Here is a 22,611-nt window from a genome sequence, read left to right as displayed (position 1 = left end):
ACACGTGGGTGCAACGTAGCGTCCTCGTGCATGAAATATCCAAATAGCTGTTCTTGTGTTTTTGCTTGTTTGTTGTTGTTGTTTTTTAATATTCATTTATTTAATTTTTTTCAGTTAATTTGAACTGAGTAGACAATAGCAACCCAAATAAATATATATATATTTATAGATAAATAATAGAATCACTGTCTATATGATATGTTTAATCTGACTCGTGCGATCTGCTTTGACTACAAGAAAAACAACTTTTGATTAAAGGAAACTAAACGCAACGCAACGAAACGAAATACTACTTACGAGACTTGTAAGCCTGAGAGAAAAGGAAATCTGCGAAACGCAAAACTTTACACACTCGCAAGCACATGGTCTAGACCATGATATGCATATCTAACCCGGTATCGCGAGGTTAAGGCACGACTAAATAAGACGTATTGCAGTGATTACACGTAAAGCATTTACAAAGTTTGCGAGCTTCTGAAAGTGTTATATTTGGTATAAATGAAAAACATACATGAAGCAGTAGGTAGATTATTCATAGAGCACTAGGCACCTGTATATAATTGGACAGTATGTTTAGTGGAATACATCCTTTGTTTTCTCATCAGAAATATGGCCAAGAAGAGAGAAGAAAAGTTCAGTGGTGAACAGAAACAATTACGAGGCTACTGGAGAAAGCAACACAGAAAATGCTACTTTCACAATGAGCAGGTTCTTCCCGGTAAGCTCGGTAAAAGTGGGCAACATCCATTCCAACGGAAGTGGATTTGTTGACATCGCAAATAACAGTAAAACTGAAGAAGAAATGACTTCCAATGACACGGTATTAGTGTCAAATGAAACGGAGACTGACATCTTTGCCAATGAGACTACTCCCCAGTATGTCTTGATGTCACATCCGTTGTTGACTCTAAATGACTCTAGCTCTGTTCTTGGGGGCAAGTCGACCCTTGTTTACTTGGAAAGTAGTCCGACTGCGAAGAAATCAGTCCTTCTTCAACGTGTAGTGGAGAGCACCAAATCGCAGGCCTTAGAGACAGGGGTTCGGACCTTGATAGTGAACTCAAGAAAATTTCCAAGCTCAACAATGCAGTCAGTCGAGAAGTTGAAGTCTTTGACGTTATCGTCAAGCAATGCTTTACAGATGTCAAAGGTCTCGAAGTCACAATCAAGCCTTCTATTAAAAACAGAAACATCTACCCATTTAAAAACGTCTTCCGATGTTTTACAAAGCTTGAAGTTCTCTCAACAATCTAGTATCCTTGTGAGTGAAGGTCTCCCTACGATTGTCGTGCAAACACTCAACCGAGAAACTGAAGAATCGCTATTGGAGTCAGTAGGAATGAAAAGCTCCAGCATCCAAATTAATGATTTAAGGCAATTGGGTACACTTGCAGCCAAATATCACCAAGCAAAAAACTCCAAGAATGTTGCAAGCACCCTTTCAAAAAGCATCTCCCCTCCATCGAGCACATTTAATTTTTATAGTTCTACAGAAAAGTCCACAGCGAAAGAAGAAAAAAGGTCATCGCAGTCACAAATGAGTAGCCCTGATTTTTCAAGTCTTCTAAAGGATAACCCCGAAGTACCGTACTCATCATTAGTCTTCCCTTTTGCTGAAGACAGCCAACGTACTAGAGTAAAACCCCAAACAGCAATACCCATTAGAGCTAAAATCCATTCAACAACCGCACTTTCCTCGAAGCCAACCATTCGAAGTGATAAACAAGACAAGGCGGACGTAATCTCATCGGGTCAAATGAAACCAACCACAAAAGAAACAATCGAAGGGATTTCACTAAAACTAAGCTCACCCACACCAACTGGAGTTTTATCACAGGCAAAGGAAAACAACCCCTCTCCGAGCTCCTTTTCACTCATGGAGACGCCAACCAGCCTTCTGAAACCAATAATTAACCATATCGATATTTCACTGGTCTTCAAGGATAGGCAAGTCCACGCACAAGCTTCAAATGAGACAAAGCCTTTTAATGCACGCCTCACTCACGCTAGCTCGGGTTTATCGTCATCCTTGGTCTCTCCTACCTCATCTGCAATTTCGCTTGTCTCTTCGAAAAACCCAGTAATTATCAAGGCTTCATCCATAGACAAAGATACCAGACCGAAAAACCTTTCAAAAATAAAACAGGAGCGCGATAAAATCCCTGTTATCACTCCTAGACTGCTGGGAATTCCTAGTTTGTCAGACGTATCACCCAATCAAAAGCTCCCCTTAACTTCTGGCTTTTCGCATGGCAACAAAGGGACTGTGGTAGCTGATCCTACCGATGCTACCTCTACAACAGTCTCGGCTATGGTGCCTTCGAGCCTGCTGCTAACAACGATTGCATTTGATCTAGATGGTCTTACAAAGATGGGGCATTCAAGCCGAAGACTGACCCTTAGTCAATCCCAAGTTGCCACGGAAAAATCTACGTCGATAAAGATCTCGACCTTAACATCGTTGAAACGTTCTTCGCAAGGGGTGTTAGTGCAAACATCGATAATTACGTCAAAAAACACAGGAATGAGTGATGGCAGTAGAAAGAAGTCAGCTTTTAATTCGACTAATATCCAAAGACCAGACATGCAGGATTCATCTTTATCTCTCACCAAAGAAGTGTCATCCTCTAAAATAGCCTCTAGCGTTGCACCAGCGAAACCACTCTTGCAATCGACGCGGATTGCAAGTAAAACACCGAAATTATTAACCAAGGGTATTTTGATAGCCTCTCCAGTGAAAATACAGGCCTCTGCTTTAGCAGGGCCTCTTCAACCAGATATCTCAGAAGTCAAGCAATTTGACACCGTTACTTCACATCAAACGAATGTTGTCCGACTGCTATCCTCGGATTCACCAAAGGGTCAACCCACGACAAGCTTACATCATGGTGATAGAGTTGCTTTAGCAAAGTCAGTGGAGATGAGTCGTTCGCTTTCGTCTTCTTTACTATTAGACTTAACGGAGCAGACACAAACGACAACTAGAAACGTTATAGCAACCACAGCAACATACGTTAGTAAAGGAAATATAGATTCCCTTACTTCTTCGCTCAGAGAATTAACAGAGTCATCTAAAAGCATCAGTTTTACTATAACACCTTTAAAGCAAACGGTGCTAAATTTAGCGGATGCGCCAAGACGAAAAATTTCAGTTGATTATTCTTCAGTGAAGGAGAGAATTCACTTGTTGTCTAAGCAGCCAGTAAACGTTAATACGTCATTAACAAAGATATCGATATCAGCTTCAATCGTCGCAATAACAAACGATAAACGCAGTAATAGTACAATTTTCACCACAACTCCAGCCAAAGTTTCGAAAAAAGCTTCCAAAGTGCTACATGAAAGGCTATTTTCATCAATTAGCACTGCGACCGAAAGAAGCAGGATTACAGTCAATGCCAACCTTGAAGCTGCTACCAGGGGAAATGTGTCGGCAAAAATTACGACGTCGAATTCAACGCCTGTGGCAAAAACCCCACGGGAGGCTCTTGGTAAGGTACATAACCAAGAAAAAGTCGTGCGCACGTTAGCCAGTGGAATAGTATCCAGCCCTATCTTCCACCATGCAATCAATCATATAGGAGAGCTTTTAAAGAATGAAACTGGAATAGCGGATTCTGTTTCTAGGCTTGAAAGTTTGTTGGGAAATCTGCAAAGACTTGTCGTAAATGAGACAAGAAATCACTTGAACAGCTCAGCCCTTACATCACCTTTGAGAGGAAATGAACGGAGAGGTAATGGCTCAGAGAGAATTTCTAAGCAAGTAGCATCGAAACTTGATGGGATTTCTTCTAAGCTTAGGAGAATATCATCAGTGCTCACAGAGCTTCAGATAAAGAGAAAAGAGCTTAACAACACAGTAGAAACGAGGTCTAACGTAGAACGACCAGGAACTGGAACTGCAGAGGACAGAAAACGCAATAACCTTATTGCACTTTTATTGAAGAGGTTATGCAAGCTCGAGACTATTATTCAAAGAAAGCGAAATCCGATCATTGGTAGTTCTCTGGCGAAAAGCGGTGAAAACAAGCACACAGCTTCCTACGCCAGTCTTCGTACTATACTTCAAGATTCCACCGTAACGACCAAATTACAAACAAGAACTTCGCATTTAGGGTCGGTTACAATGCCCTCTTCGACTACCGCGGCTATCGTAGGTTTAAGCTCAGTGGCAGCTCAAAGCATTGAGAAATCCATAATCGCTCCACTTATCTCCAGGGTCCTCCCTACAAATCAACCATTGACTACACTGAAAGCATTCAAATCAATTACAGCCACACCACTCAGGACTAAAGCCATTGCATCAAGCCTTACGAATGATCAAAGTTCGGTCTATTTACAAACACATCAGTTTGAGCCAACGAGTACACTTGATATTCCTATTGAGCCACAAAACAGCAGCCTTGGACAAACTTCAACATCCTTAACAAGGAGTAAGGCTGGTCTTGTGAACTTCCATCAATCAATATCCTTAGCAAGGAGTAAGGCTGGTCTTGAAAACTTTCATCGATCCGCCAGCCATCATCTTGTGAACAGCAAGAAACATCGTGTTGATAGAAGTAAGGAGTTCACGTATGTGACATTCCGAAATGGACTAGAAGCCGGTATCTTCACCGAAAGCGGGAAAGTTAAAGATATGGAATCGTGTGTGGAACGATGTTATAACCGTTCATCTTGTCACGTCGCATTCATGGTCGAACACTCCTGTTACTCCATACACTGTTACAGTCAGAAGACCTGCGAAGTTCTTCCAGTTCAGACGCCAATAATCACCACACGTGTAGTGTATCTTAAGGACAGGATGTTAAAATTACCCTACATCACTACAAAAGAGCACAAGGCCTCCCCTTTTATAAGGGACGACAAGAATTTTACCATCACCAATTGTGCTAAGAATGTCACAGTTCTCAAGAACATGACTTTTCTGGCGGGAATGAGCGCCGGGAATTACACGGATTACGGAACAGTGGACAGCATCCAAGCATGCTCGAACATTTGCTGCTCAAAGAAAGTCTGTGATGCGGCGTTTATGATTTTGAATAACTGCTTTACGATTGACTGCATCAGTGACAAAGCTTGCCATGCTATTCCTTCAAAATCACGCAAGGTAAACACCTCTATAGTGTATTTTCGGAAGACTCTATCTTCGGGACGTCCCCAGCAAATGCAGAAGAAACCAAAGGTTGGGAATCAGCAACTTTGCCCCCTTCTTGGGGGAATTAGGAAAGGGGTTACCTTTAGCGGAGGTTTAACAGCGGGAAACTTTACTGATCATGGATACTTTGATAACTTTTCATGCTGTATAAAAGTATGTTGTCGCACTGAAGCCTGTGACATAGCATTCATGGTTGAAAATAATTGTTACTCGGTCAAGTGTGCTAAAAATAGGAGTCGGTGCATTCCAGTAGTTGCAAGACCCACAAAATTTAAAACGTTCATGGCCATTATGAAGGCAAGTGTTTATTCTGAAGTCCACACTCAGGCTTCCCATGCTTTAAAATGTGCCAAGAAAGGTCCCATTCAGCATAATCTCACTTTCAAGAAAGGTATCAAAGCTGGAAATTTCATTGAGCAAGCTAAAGTAAAAGATATGAGCCACTGCATACAAGCGTGCTGTAACATTTCTTCGTGCAGTGCCGCTTTCATGATAGAGGGAAAATGCTACTCAGTGGCTTGTCACTCTAAAAAAGATTGCGAAACACGTGCGGTGAAAAGCAAGGTATTAACCACCGTCATTGCGTTTATAAACCACACGCAGAACGGAAGGAAATCAGGTGAACCAGGGTTAAATCTGAAACAGACCTTTACAAAGAGCATCTTGGGAGGCCATTGTGATATAACGAACGTGCAGCGGAATGTGAACATAACCGGAGGATGGAAAGCTGGCAAGTTTCTCCGTATTCCTGATATTAAGAACATGGTGAGATGTACTGAAGCTTGTTGCGACTATCATGGATGTGCGGCTGCTATGTTCATTGGTCAATATTGTTACAACTTAGTTTGCTTTAAGACAAAAGGTTGCCAGCTGATAGGATCACACGGTGGGTTTATGATCGATAGATTTGTCGCGGTACGTAAGAACACAGGGAACCTGCCGTCACCTATCATGAAAGCCAAAATTTCCGAATTGACGGCTTCCAAAGAGCACGTTAGTCATTCATTCTTCATGGAACCAGTGCAAAACGCCAGCAACAATGATGTTCAATCCGCTCTGAAGAATGCGTCAAGTAACACCAGGATAGACAATAAAGCGCGAACACCTTTTACCAAGCTGTCTGAGTTCCCATCCATTAAACCGACAAGTACAAAGTATGAAACAAATAGTGAAAGTATCAATTCAACAAACGCCAAGAAAAACAAAATTCCATTCCTTGTCTCATCTCATCAAACTGGTTCCACTACGATTATGGTAACATCGACGAAGACGCCTTCTTTTCCAACAAGAAGTTCCATTTTACGTTTTTACAATAATGTACACGTCGGACTTCCAAAAACGTCTACCGTCCTTGTTAGGAAACAGTTGGAGCACGTGCAGAACGTGACAAGAAATTATTATCTCTCGATTAAGTCAGCTTCTGTTACATCATCTGCGCTGTCGCCTTTATTCTTCTCTTCAATTGCTTTGAATAGAATCAAAATAGTATCACAGACGTCTGACATTGTCACTCCATCAACGGCGTCAAGAAATCCAGGGGGAAAAACAGATTACTCGAGCAGTATCGAGACAAAAAATTCGGAAACGTTGCCTGAGGAGACGTATTCATTCAAAAGCGATTATAGTCTAATGATGGAAGAACATAACCGCAATAGAAAACGGACATATGCCTGTACTCATACGTTTGTCTTCAATAACGCTACTTTGCGCGGTGGTCTGAATGCAGGTGACGTGAAAAACGAGGGAAAGGTGGAAGGAATGGAAGAATGCGTGGACATATGCTGCAAAACTTTGGAATGCAATGTAGCGCTGATGTTGAACGAAAAGTGCTACATTGTGGCGTGCTCTAACAAAAGAAGTTGTGAAGCAATTCCTGATAAGCATACAACTGGAGAAACGAAAGTTGCATATGTGGCACGAAGTAAGGACGAAACGGAACTTATCAAAAAGCTTATCAGTCAGACTAAAACATCAAAACCTGTCAGTGTTAGGGAAAATAAAACTAACGATGGCCGGACAAGGAAAACAAAAGATTTGCAATCAGCAACGAATAATAATATCGTTAGGCAAGGATCTTGCTTCAGAAGTCCCATTTTAAAGAACGTGCGATTCAAGCTTGGTAGGCACGCTGGAGACTTTAAGCCAGTTGGGCTGGTAAAAAATATTGAACAGTGTGTAACGTCATGCTGCAAAGAAAATGCCTGTAACGCAATCTTTATGTTGGGATCACGATGCCATTTGGTGTCGTGTTCCAATGAACAGGACTGCCAAACTGTAGAAGCTAAGTCGGACTTCTACCAACCAAGGGTAGTATATTTAGCAAGGAGTGAGGCTGAAGTAACCTACTTGTTCAAGCTGGTTCCAAAGGATATTTTAGAGAACTATAAGGGAAATGAGACTGACCACGCGAATGCCACAGTCGACGGAGACGAGTCAGCAGTTCGGAGATCGCAACTGGAACGCGCAGAAAGCAATAATAGTATCAGCTCAACCTACTTTGAAGAAAACGATGCACGCCTTACTACGCCCTCGAAATCTTCTTTTCAGTTAGCTTTGTCTACTTTGAAAGAAAAACCAAGATCAGGGATCAGTAGACAAGTTACCATAATATCAACCCCGTTACTACAGTCACCTTATGATTTCAGCACCACGCAAAAACAGGTACAATCTTTGGAAAGTGTCACTCATAGAGACACGTCAGTCCCAAAGCCTAAGACCTCGGTCACCTTCTTTTCTTCGAAAGCGGGAACTTTACGGAGCACTACAAATAATATGGTGGGCTCGAATCCTGCTCCGGAAACAAGACGTGAACTTCCCCTTCCCGCAGAAGCTTCGCCTCTTCTTGATGGAAAGGTTTCTTCGATCTTACAGTCAGCGTTGAAATTATCAACCGTTTTACCCACTGCGATATTTACGAAAAGTTACGCATTGGAAGAAGATGAGGTAAACAAGACAAATACTATTACTACCAATACTATTATAAATACAAGCCCAGCCATTAAATCGTCAGTTCAAGCGCAATACAAAATACCAATGAACTATTCCATAAAGTCGAGAAAAACGACGCCATCAGGAAACCAGAGTCGAGCCAAATCATTAAGAATAATTACCCGCAGTGACTCAAAGCTGTTGTCTGAAAACATGCTCACTGATGAAGAAACCTATACGAAAGAAACTGTTCATGAAAGTTCTACGAGGGCACTCAATATATTGTCAACTACTCTGCGTATTACTTTAAGCTCTGTGTCAAAAGGAAGGGAAAACGCAATGAAGAATATTACGTCAAGTACGTCTCCTTTAAGAACAACACCGCTTCGCTTGAAAACATTACCAGTTAATACCGTGACCAATCTCCCACAATCGTCTACAATAATGCGTGATTTAAAGAAAACAATAACGAACTATCAGCAGAATGGGAGCAAGACGAAAAATCTTCCACTCCACGCCTTTGACACATCACAGCCTGTATCTCCTGAAATATCTCAAGGTATCGTGTCCCAATCCGAAGAACACGGTAATGATTCTACTGACTTTGCCACTCCTCACGATAGAAATCCAACTGAAAAATCAACAGAAAGTCCTGTCCCTCAGGAGCAAAAAAGAGTTAACATTGCACGGTTGAAGACATCTAAACCCAACAAATATTCTGGTATGAAACCACAGTCGCAAGCTGAAAAAGCTGCACCCTTGAAACAAACACAGAAATTTACAGTGCTGAATCAAACCGAGGCGTCTGAAATGTCCACATTCCCAAAAAGAAACCAAACTTCTAGCACATTTGTAGCTCAAACCATCCCACAAGTTGGCACAACCACGCTTGATAATGGCACCTTAGGGGTTAGGTCAAGTTTGAAGAGGTCACTATATTCTCCTTCAATTACCTCTAAAGGAAAAGGAAGTTCTGAGTGGAGCACTTCGTTTGTTAAGATGTCATCGTCCGTTGTGACCCCGTTTTCTCAACTTCCTCCTACTCACTTGTCATCAACACCAGGTGTTCTTCGTATCGTCATAACTAAGTCAGCTAACCTGTCATTCCCTACTACAGTAACCAACGCTACATCCACACCGGGATCTACGGCTGGAGATCTTATTAAAGGTTTGTCAAGCCAGTCAGTTATAAAACAGTTTCCTCTCGCATCTATTACCCCATCTGCATCGAGACGTCCAGTCAGTGCCGTGAATACGAAGATGCCTACTCCATCGCCAACAACCACCCAACCTGCCATACTGACAGTTTCACGAGAGGTGTTGATGCCAAACACAAGATCAGTTAGCAAAAGGAACAAATTATATTCTCTTGTAAAGGAAACTACTAGTGCAAAAGTGACACTTATTTCATCAACAGCGCCACAGCTGAGAGAATTAACGAGGTCTTTATTGGTGTCATTGTCTTTACAGCGAAGCTTAAACCTATCGTCAATGCCAACAACCTATCTGGCTGAAGAAGTAAGAACGTTGTTGGGTCTTGACCTCAGGGCATCAACTGGTGCAAAGGTTGTATCCACATCAAGTCTTGTTTCAGTGTCGTTGTCTCGAGGGATTTCATCCTCTCTGAATTGGAATGCAAAATTTTCGTCGCTAACCGCCATATCCGGAGAAAAGGTGACAAAGACATCTGGACTCACTAAAGAGAAGCAGACCAGTTCTCTACTATTTTCTGTACTGTCTTCCAGCATAGAACCGCATAGTCCCGCAACGAACAAGCATGTACCAGCTTCGGTTTCTTTACCGCCCTCTCAGTCAAAACCAATAAATTCATCCCAAGTGAATCATAGGAACTCATTGCTTCGTATACGACCGAACTATACTTCATTTTCTCCTAATAAAACTCAAGAACTTCTGACGTCCTCTCAGATTTCAAATACAAATATGACGACTAAGAAAAACAAAATACCTAGAAACGGAAATTTGCAAGATTTTGACCAGCAAAATGCCTTTCGTTACAGTGGTTTGAGCAAGACTGTGAGTGAATTAAGTGCTAACGTTCCTAACATGCGACCCATACAGGGATTTAATCGCTCTGTTGTAACGCCTGTCTCCACAACTCCAAGAAATAGAAATAACTTTACAAACGGTATACTGCAACTCAGTGACATTAAAAACGCCACAAGCCACAACAGAGTACCATTCCGAGGCTTAACCCACCCATCGAGCGTGGCCAAAACCCCGCATTTGCTTACATCCATTTCGCTGCTCAGTATTAATTTTTCTATTTTGGGGACTCACAACACCTCGAGAAGAATCAAGAGCTCTTTACATGAGTTACGCTCGCCCACTACATCGACTTTAACAAACAATAGTTTTTCGATTGCGAACCCATCACCAGTTGGTGAAGTGCCCGTGGCTCCTCTGCGTTTGCCACTCGTGCCCAATGAGGTAAAAGGGAATCATAGCTCTGCGGGAGAAAAACACAAACGTTTGGAAATTCCTTTTGCCGGTGGAGTACTGGATCAAATAGAAATACTTCATTCAGCCTCAACCTTGTCACAGCAGCATTCCACACCTGCGAGCCTATATTCTACGCCAATATCTGGACTCTATCTCGAACAAATAACTCGTGTCTATGAATTGTCCCATCGTCTTTCTGATAAAATGTCACACATTTCGTCGAACTTTTCTGAGAATTTGGCCTCTTCTGAAACGAAGCATGTGGCAAGAAAGAGCAAGACACCTGAGAATGAGCGAGAAAGAGAAAGTAAGGCAAACGTGGGGCGGAATATGCAACACTTAACCTCAGCCAGCAACGATGGTGAAACTCTTCCAGCGTCTGCTTTGAAGTCTCCCGTTTCAGTTACGTATTCAAGCACCACAACATCAGTGAAACAAGGCAAGGCCAATGACAGACTTCTCTCGCAATTCGAAGCGACACAACTAACGTTGCATTCTACTCCCTTATCTCAAAAGGACCTAGTGGTTCGTTCTTCATCTTTATGGCTCGCAAAACAAACACCACCCATCACGCTGATTCCTTCGGCAACGGCTGCGCCACTGGAAAGGGAACATAATAAAATACGGACTCGTGTTCTAGCATACACCCCAACCTCATACTTCCGCCAGTCGAACTCAATGGTAGACGGGAGTAGTACAATTCGAAAAGAAGATGGTGGGACAGTGAAAACCGCCGTCGTTCACGGCACAGTGACTCGATTTTCTTCGGAAACAAACAAATCAGGTGTTCCTACGACAATTGCGCATGATCAACAGAATGGCATGTTTGGCTACTTCGCTCAGCTTCTGAAGAGCATCAAAGACATTCTAACAAAGAAGAACCGCAGAGTGGGCGAAACGTCCATGGTCCCGTTAGCATCGAACGTGCAACAAGCTGGAAGGGGAACAGAAAATCCATCAAACTTTGGTTTTGCACATTCAAGACTACTCGTCTCTAAAACAACTCCTCAGCAATTCAGTTTTGCACCGGTGTCCTCAAGTAAAACAACAGAGATAGTGAGTGTGTTAATATCAAAATCCACAAAAGCCTTGGATATGTCGCTGGCATTGCAGCCATTGCATCAAATGGCCTTAAATGTCACTGGAATTGGAATAGCGGCTTTATGTAAACATTCAATACCGCGCGAGAATTCAACATTGCGAGGCGGAGCGCAGTCGGGTCTCTTTAAAGAGGTGGGAAAGGTCAACAGTGATACCGAGTGCATCAGTCAGTGTTGCATTTCAAACTCATGTGACGCCGCCTTCTTGTTGTTGAATCGCTGTTTTTTGGTCACGTGCAAAAGCAAGAGTCTCTGCGAGAGTGTCCCAGCTAAGAATATTGTTTTCAGACCCCGAGTAATCTACATGGAGAACAAAATGGCGCTAAACAGACGAGGGAGAGTTCAAGAAGGATCAAAATCCTTATTTTCAGGCAGTCAATCAGGAAGCATAGCGTTGAAGAAAAGACATCATTCATCTTTTAATCCACCGCAGCTTAAAAATGAAAGAGAAGATCCCTGCAAAGCGTCAATAATTCGACAAAATGTAACTCTCAGAGGTGGAATCAGAAGTGGGTATTTTAGAGACCAAGGAATTGTCAAAAGTATGCAAAAATGTGTCGAACTCTGCTGTGTTTCAGACAACTGCACTGTTGCGTTTCTGCTTTTAAATCGCTGCTTTTCCGTTACATGTTACAGCGAGTCCCTGTGTAGCACTATACCGGCCCGAAATTTGATATTTCAACCGCAAGTGGCCTATATAGCACGAAATGACGTTTTAATACTTACACCAAGCAATACTCTTAAATCAACTGGCATTTCGAAGACGCAAACAATCTCAAGAACTTTACCTGCCTTAGATGAGGTATTAGCAGCAAATAGCTCAACGCGTCCGAGTAACAACTGTCATCATGGTAACACTGAGAAAAGCGTAACCTTCCGAGGTGGACTAAGCGCGGGTTCTTTCTTAGACACTGGTGTAGTTAGTGACATCGAGGAATGTGTAAACAACTGTTGCCATGCAACTAAATGCGACGTGGCCTTCATGATAATGAAAAGATGCTTTTTAGTGACGTGCTATAGTGCTCGCTTGTGTCAGAGTGTCCCTGCCCGCAATATGGACTATCTTACTGAAATGGTACATGTTTTCCGAGATGAAACCGCTGTGGTACGAGATCTTCTCGCAAGGATTGTACAGCCTTCATCACTAAGTGTTAAAATGAAAAGACTCTCCTCGACACTGAGTATTACCAATTACAAAAAACATCTTCAGGATACTAGAACCTCACTGTTTATTAATGATGTCACGGATAGCGTGACAGCTATCAAGAAAAACAAACATTTGCCAGCAGGGAGCCATTTAAGTGGCACCTACATGGGGTCAAGTTTATCTTCTACGCCACCCGCTCTACCTGCTCAAGGGGCGTTCATCGAATCAGTGATTGCACCGTGGAACGTCAACAAACATGAGAATGTTGGGTTAATTCAAACATTAAGTATGTCAACACGTCTAAATCGAACTCGTCATACCTTCGATCAAACAATTACGCCATCTTCACAGACTGTTCTTTCACTTTCATTGACCTCGGGATGGCGTGAAAGTGTTGGAAAAGTAAGTGGCCAAGGAAAACAATTGGAAACTGGATTGTCTTTGGAAGATGAAATATGTCAAAGCACATATGTTTACTACAATGCAACCATGCGTGGCGGAATTAATGCTGGCGTTTTCAAAGACCAAGGAGCCGTGCAGAACATGCGGAAATGTATTGAACAATGTTGCCGATGGCAGTTCTGTAGCGTGGCATTTATGCTTTTAACTCGCTGTTACATAATAGCTTGCTACAATGAACACTTATGCGATCCCGTTCCAGCAAGGAATGTCACGTTTACGCCTCGGGTCGCTTTTATCTCTCGTGTCCGAAGAGATCACGGTTTGGAAAACATCTCAGCGCCACTGTTCAAAAAGTCTTCGAAATTCGACCTGAGAACTTCACCGTCAGATACAAACTCGACGGCCATTAAAGCACATTTACACACAGGAATTATATCTCCGTCCACAGAAACTTCCAAGATAATGACTTTTTCTCACTCTCCTGAGGTCAAACCTTCTCCGTCTCGCTCGATGATTTCCAAAGTGTTTACACTTGACTCAAGATCACGTCATAATTGCACTCAGAGCGAAGAAAAGCATAATGTAACGCTCCGAGGAGGACTCGGTGCGGGGCATTTTAAAGACATGGGAAAAGTCCCGGGCATGCAAAAATGTATTAATTTCTGCTGCATGCAAGAACATTGCGACGTTGCGCTAATGCTTTTGGAAAACTGTTTCACTGTAATCTGTCACAACAAACGCCTCTGTGAGAGCGTACCTGCTAAGACGGGGCGGTACAAGTCAAGAATGGTTTTCGTTGGGAATGCTAGCTCTGTTTCTTCGATCCGTTTATCAAATAAACCAACCAAGACAATCTCCCTTCTTGATGCAGCTTTGCAAGCTATGGCAGAATATCATGTGAATGGGACTTCTCCCGCTGGAACAAAAATCACCTATTCAGATAGGACCAGTGCCTTAAATTCGAAACAACTCGCTAAAATGCCAGTACCCTCTCAGTCGCTTAAAGTTGCTGGGCTGAAAAGCAGCGAGAAAAATTATACAAATCAAACCAAAGACAGGAAAGAACATCTGCTTCCAAGTCTTCCAGAAGAGTTGAAACGATCTGCGACGATGACTAATTCAAGTCAGTCGCACCACAATCAACTTGACCTGATGAAAAAATCTGAAACATCGGGTCACAACATCACTTCGCCAACTTCTTCAACAGTAAGGTTGAACGCAAGTGTTTTGGCTCCCGGCGAGTCAAGTAAATCAGCCATAGAGGAGGGGTTAAAGTCTGGGAATAAATCTGGGCTAAGATTGGCTTTTAGTGACTCCTCGCGACACTTAACCACTCAACCTTCCCCTTGTCTCAATAGTCCGATCTCTTACAATGTTACGCTACGCAACGGTATCCGATCGGGCTATTTCAGAGACCAGGGGAGGGTTGAGAACATGAGCGAGTGTGTACAAAAGTGCTGCAGCTCTGAGGACTGCGATGTGGCTTTCTTGCTCAAGCACCGATGCTATCTAGTCAAGTGCTACACCAAGCAGGGATGCGAGACAGTTCCAGCCAGACACAGTGAATTCAGACCACGTGTTTCGCACGTCCGAAGGGCAAATGATTCCCAACTGATTTCTTTTATGGACGAACAGGAAACAGACAACAGGCACGATTTTAATGGGAAAACACCTTCCGTCCAGCCTCGTAGCAGTACTCAGTTAGAACATATTACATCGTCATCGACCCTCCCCGCACTAGTTAAATCCGTCGATCATAGGCGTAAACAGAAAGAGAAACCAAGAACGTCCTCAGTTAAGATAAAGGTGTCTACACGTCACGGGAAAAGAAAAAATCTCAAAGTAAAAGCAAGAAGTAGAGTTGGAGCTAGAAGCTCAGGAAAGCGCAAGAACACAGTTCACGTGACCAAAACACCAAACACTGATAAAATTAACAGAAGAAAGTCCAAAAAGAGAAAACAAAGAAAGAAGCAGAACGATAGTAAGAGAGAAGCAGCCAAAGCCAAACAACAGCATTTTAAGAATAACCTTGAGAAGAAAAAGGATCGGAAACTCTCCAACCGTGATCTGGATCAGTTATTCCAGCTCATGAGACCCGCTGAGCCGGTGAGTCACTCTTCAAGCAAGTCAGAGTCTGTTGCGTCAATCATTCCTTCCAAAGACTTAAAGAACAGAATGAATCCTGTGGAATTGATAAAGGAAGATGAAAGGAATGACTTACAGTACGAAAATGCAACAATTACAAATTCCGTTCCAGACAAGCGAATTTCACATGAGGAAACTCGTCATAGGGCCAGTCCTACAGGCGAGGAAAACGAGAAGTCAAATAAGACAACAGCAGTTACACACCCACGAGAGCGTCCTCCTTCTCTTGAAGGCCAAAGGAGTTATACTTCAACAAAAGGTGCAAATTCAATGGTAATCAAGGCTTATAATAAAGCTAAAGTTGAAAATAGCGTTTCTGGTAAAGTGAAAGTTTCACTTGAAAAGAAAGGAAATGGACGTAACAAAAAGCTCGACATAGCAGTGATCGCTAAACCAGCAATGAAGGCCACTCGCCACAAACCAACAGCCAAGGAAAAAGTGACCTACACCGCTAGCAAAGATTTACTTAAACACGCGAGAAGACCAACCGTTGGTAGGCACTCAAGCCCAACTGCAACTACAGCACGTGTCAGTCTCACACAAAAGCCTACAGTTAAGCCACCTAAAGTCTTGTCGCATAACAGGAGGAAATTCCGTGCGACAAAATCCACTGTCCCTGCCGTACCCACTCAAGCTCCTGATGTCGAAGTGTCAAGTTGTGTAACTGGTGAAGTGGAATACAACCGAACTTTACGAGGCGGACTTTCTTCGGGTTTGTTCCACGAGGTGGGCAAAGTGAACGACATCCATAGTTGCTCGGAGCACTGCTGTGCCAGTCTTATCTGTGATCTAGCATTTATGGTACTTAACCACTGCTTCTTGGTAACTTGTTCAAGTTCTAATCCCCATATGTGTGATAGCACACCAGCCTTGGCGACGACTTTTCATCCGATGATTTCTCGCGTTTCACGAGGTGAAAGTGGACAACTGACTGATCATGGGACGGAAGCTGCATCAACTGGCAAGATAAAGCCTGCCCAGGCTTTAAAAACTAATGTTTCACCCACTTTGTCTAAAAATGTTACAGTAACGAAAGAACCGGTAGCTGTCCAAAACATGATCAATCAAACAAGCTCTAAAGATCCACTAAATTTGTCTACCAAGCCGATTAACACGACTCTAACAGTAACGACAATAGGGGAGGTCGATCAAGTTTCCATGGTGAATCCGCCAACTCCTCCAGGCTGCATTTCTTCTATAACGGCACACAATGTTACTCTAAGAGGTGGTCTCCATGCAGGAAAATTCACAGACGCTGGTAGAGTCAATGCGTCTTACATTTGTACTGAACTTTGCTGTAAGTCAGATGAATGTGACGTGGCATTTTTCGCGTTTCATCGATGTTTTTTGGTAAAATGTTTCGATGAGTATCTTTGCACTTCTACGCCTTCGCTTCTGCCGAACTTCAAACCAACAGTTGTACACGTATACCATCATCATTTTAAACCAACGCCCAAACCAGCGACAACTTTACCACCTATCAACGACGTGCTTAAAGAAATCGAAGATGAGACGCAAACAAAATCGAAGAAGAATAGGAATAAGACATGCGCTCACTCTGAAGTTTATGAAGAAGTTACTCTCAGAATGGGCTACAAAGCTGGCAATTTTACTCCACATGGCAAGGTCAACTCTACAAGTCAGTGCGTGGATTACTGTTGTAGCCAACCGCATTGTGACTTAACGTTCATGTTTCTCAACAACTGCTTCACAGTGTCTTGTATCAGTGGCTACGCCTGCGAGATCGTTCCTGCAAGGCAGTCCAGATTTAAACCGAAGGTTGTATATTTTGTCAAGAATAATTCCACAAGAGTGATCAAACCATCAGAGTTTAACTCTTCTCTTACTGATCCTGGATCGTTTGTGGGAAAACAACCGGTGAATGCCGTGCACTATAAGGAGGTGCGGTTGAATAAGAAAAACAGTAATTCTTACCAAAAAGACGTCAGCCAAGGAAACAATAACACCGAAACAGTGGATGAGATATTTGTGGAAGTCCCAGAAAACGTGGTCACTTCTCGCAATAAAATTAATAATGCTGAAAAGGCGAAAGTACAAGCTAAGTTCAGCACTAGCAAAAACACTACTCTCATATTAAGCCATCTGAGCACTACAAAACATCTTAAGAACGAGCATAAACTCGGAATGAAAAGTCATAACCGAAGCCAAGCAGTTAAAAAGATTGATATTGTCCTAAATAAGTTAACCAACGTCACAGAAGAGAACAAACGTCTTGAGGGAGAAATTCACAATCTTATCGCTAAACAGTTCGAGCAGGTTAATGAAAAGAAAATAGCGACTGGTACTTCGGGTAGAAGTAAGGAGGCAGCAAAGAAACTAAACAAACAAACAAGGAAAGGGAGAGGAAGAAAGGTTTGGCATCAGACCAGGAGACGTGTAGATAAAGAAGGGGCTAGTGAGTATGGATCCGGAATAGACTCCAACGCGCAGAAAAGAGTGGTACTTGTGGACACGGACAGACCCCCTGTCTATCCGCCTACAGACGAGCATCGCATTGAAGAGCATAGTATCCATTCATTCCAGTCCATAAAGCCTCAAAAGAAACCTCGACAGAAAAGGCCAAAGGCTCCAACCACTCAGAAACAGCGGAACATTTCAAAATCCATGCAAAACCATTGGGATCCAACAAATGAACACGATATTGAAGAGCATGTCATTTATAATCATACGAAGAAAGAGAGACACACAAGCAAACCGAACAAGAAAACGCACGGTGAAGTCCAAGAAGGCTCTGAGATTCTGTACGGACAGCCTGAAAACGACAAAGACGATAACAGTGAAAAAGAACCACAAGAGGGCATTTGGAACAATTTTAACAATGACCGCAAGGATCCCGGGGAACATCATCATGATCAAACGGTATCTAGTGGTGGATCGCACTTTGTCGTTAAGAATGAAAATGCGAGAGAGAAAACCGACAAAGGTGATTTCTATTCTGAACATTATGATGACTCAAAAACCTTAGAAAATCGCGAGTGGTTTGGTGCTGGGGGTAGTAACAGAGATAACCTAGAGAAGATTCAAACGCCCAAGAACCTGCCTCGTGGAAATAAAAGAAAGCAAAGTGAATTTCACCAGCCAAAGTCATCGAGAAGGCATGAATGGATGAATGTGGGCAGTGGAGAAGACGATGTCAAGAACCACCAGCAAGAAGATATCTCAACTGAACTTGTTCGTTTACCTCAACAACACGCGTACAAGGAAAGTTCAGTAAATGATTTCCATATTCATAGGGACGATAACCCAAAAGACTCTGAAAGATTTTCCTGGAGGAGTTCGAGGAACAGAGACAATGATAATATGGAAAACTTTATAAATCGAGTCACTCCGACTCATAAGTCGCATTTCCATTTTAGAAACCAAAGGAAGAAAAATCGTGATAAAAATGAAGAATTCCACGCTGAAAAACAGGAAGAAGAGAGTGCGTCTGAAAATCATAGGTGGATAAGTTCGAGCGACGCTAACAGTGGCTTAGAGGAAAACTTCCCAGTGCAAGTGGCTCTTTCTCATCAGAGAGAGTTCCAGTTCGATGAACAAAGAGGACACAAGAATGATAATGGAGAGAAATTCCATTTTCAGCACAGCAATGTTAATTCAAAGCACTCCGGAAGAAATGTTTGGTTAGGTAGTACTCGAAATAAAAACACAGATCATGTAGGAGGCTTTCACGATCAACTAGCACCGACTCATAGAGTACGTTTTGATTACACAAACAAGAAAGCGAATGGCAACAGAGACGAGGACGAAATCTATGTTGATAATGAGGACGAGTCAGGTAATACTGAAACACGAGTGTGGAGTGGTTCGAAACGAGAGGAAGATCGCATTGGAAGCTTTAACAAGCAAGTAGGTCCAACGCATAAGTCACGATTCCATCTTCAAAACAAGAGAAAGAACAAGGAAACAAGTCAGGATAAAATGCAGATTGATGTTCAAACTTATCCAGAGGATTTGGATGAGACTGTGTGGAGTAGTGGGAGGGATAGGAGCAAAGATGACGTGGAAAGCTTCCGCGTGCAAATAGCGCCCACTCAAAGATCTGGTTTTCAGTGGAATGATCACAGAAAGAGCAAAGATAAGAGCGGGGATAAAATTCACTTACAACACCAAACTGGTGGTGAGCCTGTTCCCGATTATGGCAACGTTTGGGACCGGGAAAAGTCGATGCAAGGTAGTTTGCGAAAGGAGCACAAGTTTGGCTTCACCGTAACTAAATACGTTGAGCCGACTTCGTCAGAATTTGCTAGATTAGACAAGAACTTTGAAAAATATCACCCAGAGCATAGCATTGAAAGGCCTGCCTTTGTGAAAAACGACTTTTCTCAAGCACAGAAGAATTTGATGGCAGTTAATGGTGAAGATAGCGCAAAACAGCATGTGACAAGAGCGAACTATAGTCATGGGAAAACTGACTTTGACGCGGTATACAAAAAAATAAATAACATCTATAAACGCCTAGAGAATCTTCTTGAAGAACATTCTAAAAAGGAAAGTAATGCAACGTTAGCCTCTTTCAACGAACAGAAAGGAGGAGGGTATGAAGTAGAAAATAACCATGTTAGAAGACTCGAAGAAGATATTCCAACGCCACCGGTATCAGCTTCAAGGCCAACAACTCGAGCCTCGAGGATTGCAACGCGTACTAAGAAAGTCAGAGTTGTGAAGCAATATGTAACAGATGATTTGGGGGGCTCAGGTACGTCACCAAGGAGTCATGGTGAGAGCCTGATGGACTATATTAAAACAATCTATAGCCGAGTGCAGTGGTTGTATAAGAGGAGGGATAGGCGCACATCAGTTAAACTAAAGACCAAAATAACCAGCCGCAAAAGAAAGAAGTCACATCACCTTCATAGCCCGAGAGAGAGAACCCAAAATAGGAAAACTAATAGAAGAAAAAATCAGTCTGAAAAAAGGAAAGTACATCATCGTGGGAACATCCATGAAGAAGCCCTCCTAAAGGAGATGAGGCAAATTTATAGAAATATGAAGAAACTATACAGTGACCAGAGGAAAGAACAGAGAAAAGCAAAAAGGATTAAAGAAAGAGCCGAAAAGCATCAACACCAGCGCTCCTATATTCCTCGGCAGCGAGGGACGAGTGCAGTTCGGAATGGCCTGGTAACAAGTAAGGATTCCAATCCGCTGACTAGCCGTGCGACAGGTCCGCAATCCCAGCCACACGTTCATGAAACCGGTGGGTACCTGTTATGTATTGTCTGATCTGCAATTTGAGAAATTTCGTCTTAAGAAACGTGGATATCAAAAGCAGGTTGTGAAAACTGTCCGAAAGAATCAATTTACGAAGCTTGGAAGGCTTAGCTGCACTCAGAAAGTCTTAAATAACCTGAATTCGTTAGATAACGATACATCAAAAAAGCCGGTTTGTTACTTTTCCTAAACTTCCGCCCCAATCGATGTGTCTTTTGCTTCATTTCATTTAGGACAGGACGCAACAAAGGAAATTGTAAATAATTTTTTATTCTTTATTTCTTCAATCTTTTATCTCAGCTTATGGGCCTAAAACTACAGGTGAAGTCCCAGTCCGGTCTCAGAATGAAAACCCCTGGTATCGTAAGAAACTCAGACCAACAGAACCTCGAAAAACGCAACACGATAACTTGAGAAGACATGGCGGTATTTTGGCGAACAAGATCTCTTCGAGACATCCCACCGTGAACCAGTCTTTCATTGACAAGATAGTTGAAGAAATCGAAGCAAAGCATCCGATTCTCACAAAGGAAAAAAGTAGCAAAGATTATAGCTTACAACGACTAATTGACAATGTGGCGGATAGTGTCGTCAAACAGGTCACAGAGGAGTTTACCGAGCCGCAGGCCAAGCCAAGTAGACGTGTCAACGTACCTAAACCATGGTCGCAGACAGAAATATCGGTTCCCACCGGTACTATGGCAGACATGCCTCTTCTTAATGACTTTCAGAGTAAAAAGCCCTATGCGAAATCTTCTTTGGTAAAAGATATTACCCCAGACCTCCCCCCTGAAATAATCAGCAGTGACGAGGTTAGTGAACAATTGTTGCCTGACTCCTCCCCGGAGGAAGTCAAACCCTCGTCAAAGTCACCGCCTCAGAGATCACGCTTCGCACATAAAAGGCCGCAACCTGAGGAACCAGGAATGCAAGAGATGCGTGAAATGTTTAAGTTCAGACATCGGTACGATAAACAGAAGCCCAAGTCGCAAAGCGGGAAGAAAAAGGTTACAATCCCTGCCACAAGTGAAGGTATAATATTTATTCTGTTAAATTAATTTTTTTCGTCCGTTACTTCTTAAGCTGTTCTTGTAGGTTACTCATTGGTTTTAAAAAAAGAAGACAATTGTTTTAAGGCTCATTTTTATTTGTTATCCTAACATTTTGTCGCTATAATCCGTCTGTCCGACGTTAATCTTTGTTCACATTATTAAGTCAGAGGGTTCAATCTATTAATTCCTCTATTTTTATCAAGGAAATATTGATTAAAATTAATTTCAATACATTCATCAAACCTTTCAAGCTACAGTTTTTGTAAAATGTTACGTTCATGATAATCCAGGGGACTTCTACACTCCAATTTTGTAATGTCGTTTATTTTATCGTCTATCCCTTTTTCCCTTTTTTTTTTGTTTTTTATAGAACTTTAGAAACCCTCTATAGATTTTACGTATACTTTATTTACGTACAGTTTATTTAAGTATAGTTTATTTACGTATAGTTTCTTTACGTATACGAAACAGACAGATTTTCTCGTAAAAGCCGTGCTGCGTTCAACACTCGAACAAAGATGATTTAATTAAATGATGAATTAGTTTGTTCACCTCTAATCTGTCATACCTTGACAAAGCCGGTTTGACCGAATAGCATAACATTGTAAGAGATCTTTATGAGCTCTTGCATTGTTGTGCTGTTTGGGAAAGCTTAATCAACAGTGTGCAACGACTAGGAAAAGTTACATCGTAACCTCTGACCCACCCATTTTATTATTTTAGCCACTAGTTTTTGAAAGGTTTGCTTTCAAGTCAACGCAATCGTATTGTATTGTATATGGTTGTCGATGTTTTCTGTTTTTTTAGCTTCCCTTTTTTTTATCATCACGATAGGAGAAACGGTTGTAAGCTAACGAAAAAAAGACACCATTGTTTTCTGTATTTAACTCTATTACGCCTAGGGGTGACTTAAAAGGAATTTCTCTGTATTTATCGACTCATTTTCAACCGGAGGGTTAAGGAGGTGAAAAAAAAACAAAATATAATTTA

General features: G+C 42.2%; 1 protein-coding gene across 1 annotated transcript in view; it reads left to right on the top strand.

The window, feature by feature from the left end:
* The window catches only part of LOC113678014 (uncharacterized), a 47,360-nt gene that overhangs the window by 13,001 nt on the left and 11,748 nt on the right, over window positions 1–22,611 (top strand). The window contains exons 8-9 of the mRNA XM_089214909.1: window positions 606–20,555; window positions 20,870–21,601. Coding sequence (XP_089071035.1) covers window positions 606–20,555; window positions 20,870–21,601 — 20,682 coding nt within the window. The remainder of the gene's footprint in view (window positions 1–605; window positions 20,556–20,869; window positions 21,602–22,611) is intronic.

This window comes from Pocillopora damicornis, chromosome 1 (genome assembly GCF_964200805.1).
Source record: "Pocillopora damicornis chromosome 1, jaPocDami1.2, whole genome shotgun sequence".
Lineage (NCBI taxonomy): Eukaryota > Metazoa > Cnidaria > Anthozoa > Scleractinia > Pocilloporidae > Pocillopora > Pocillopora damicornis.
The sequence above is the reverse complement of the archived record's forward strand: the minus strand, read 5'-3'. Positions and strand labels throughout refer to the sequence as shown.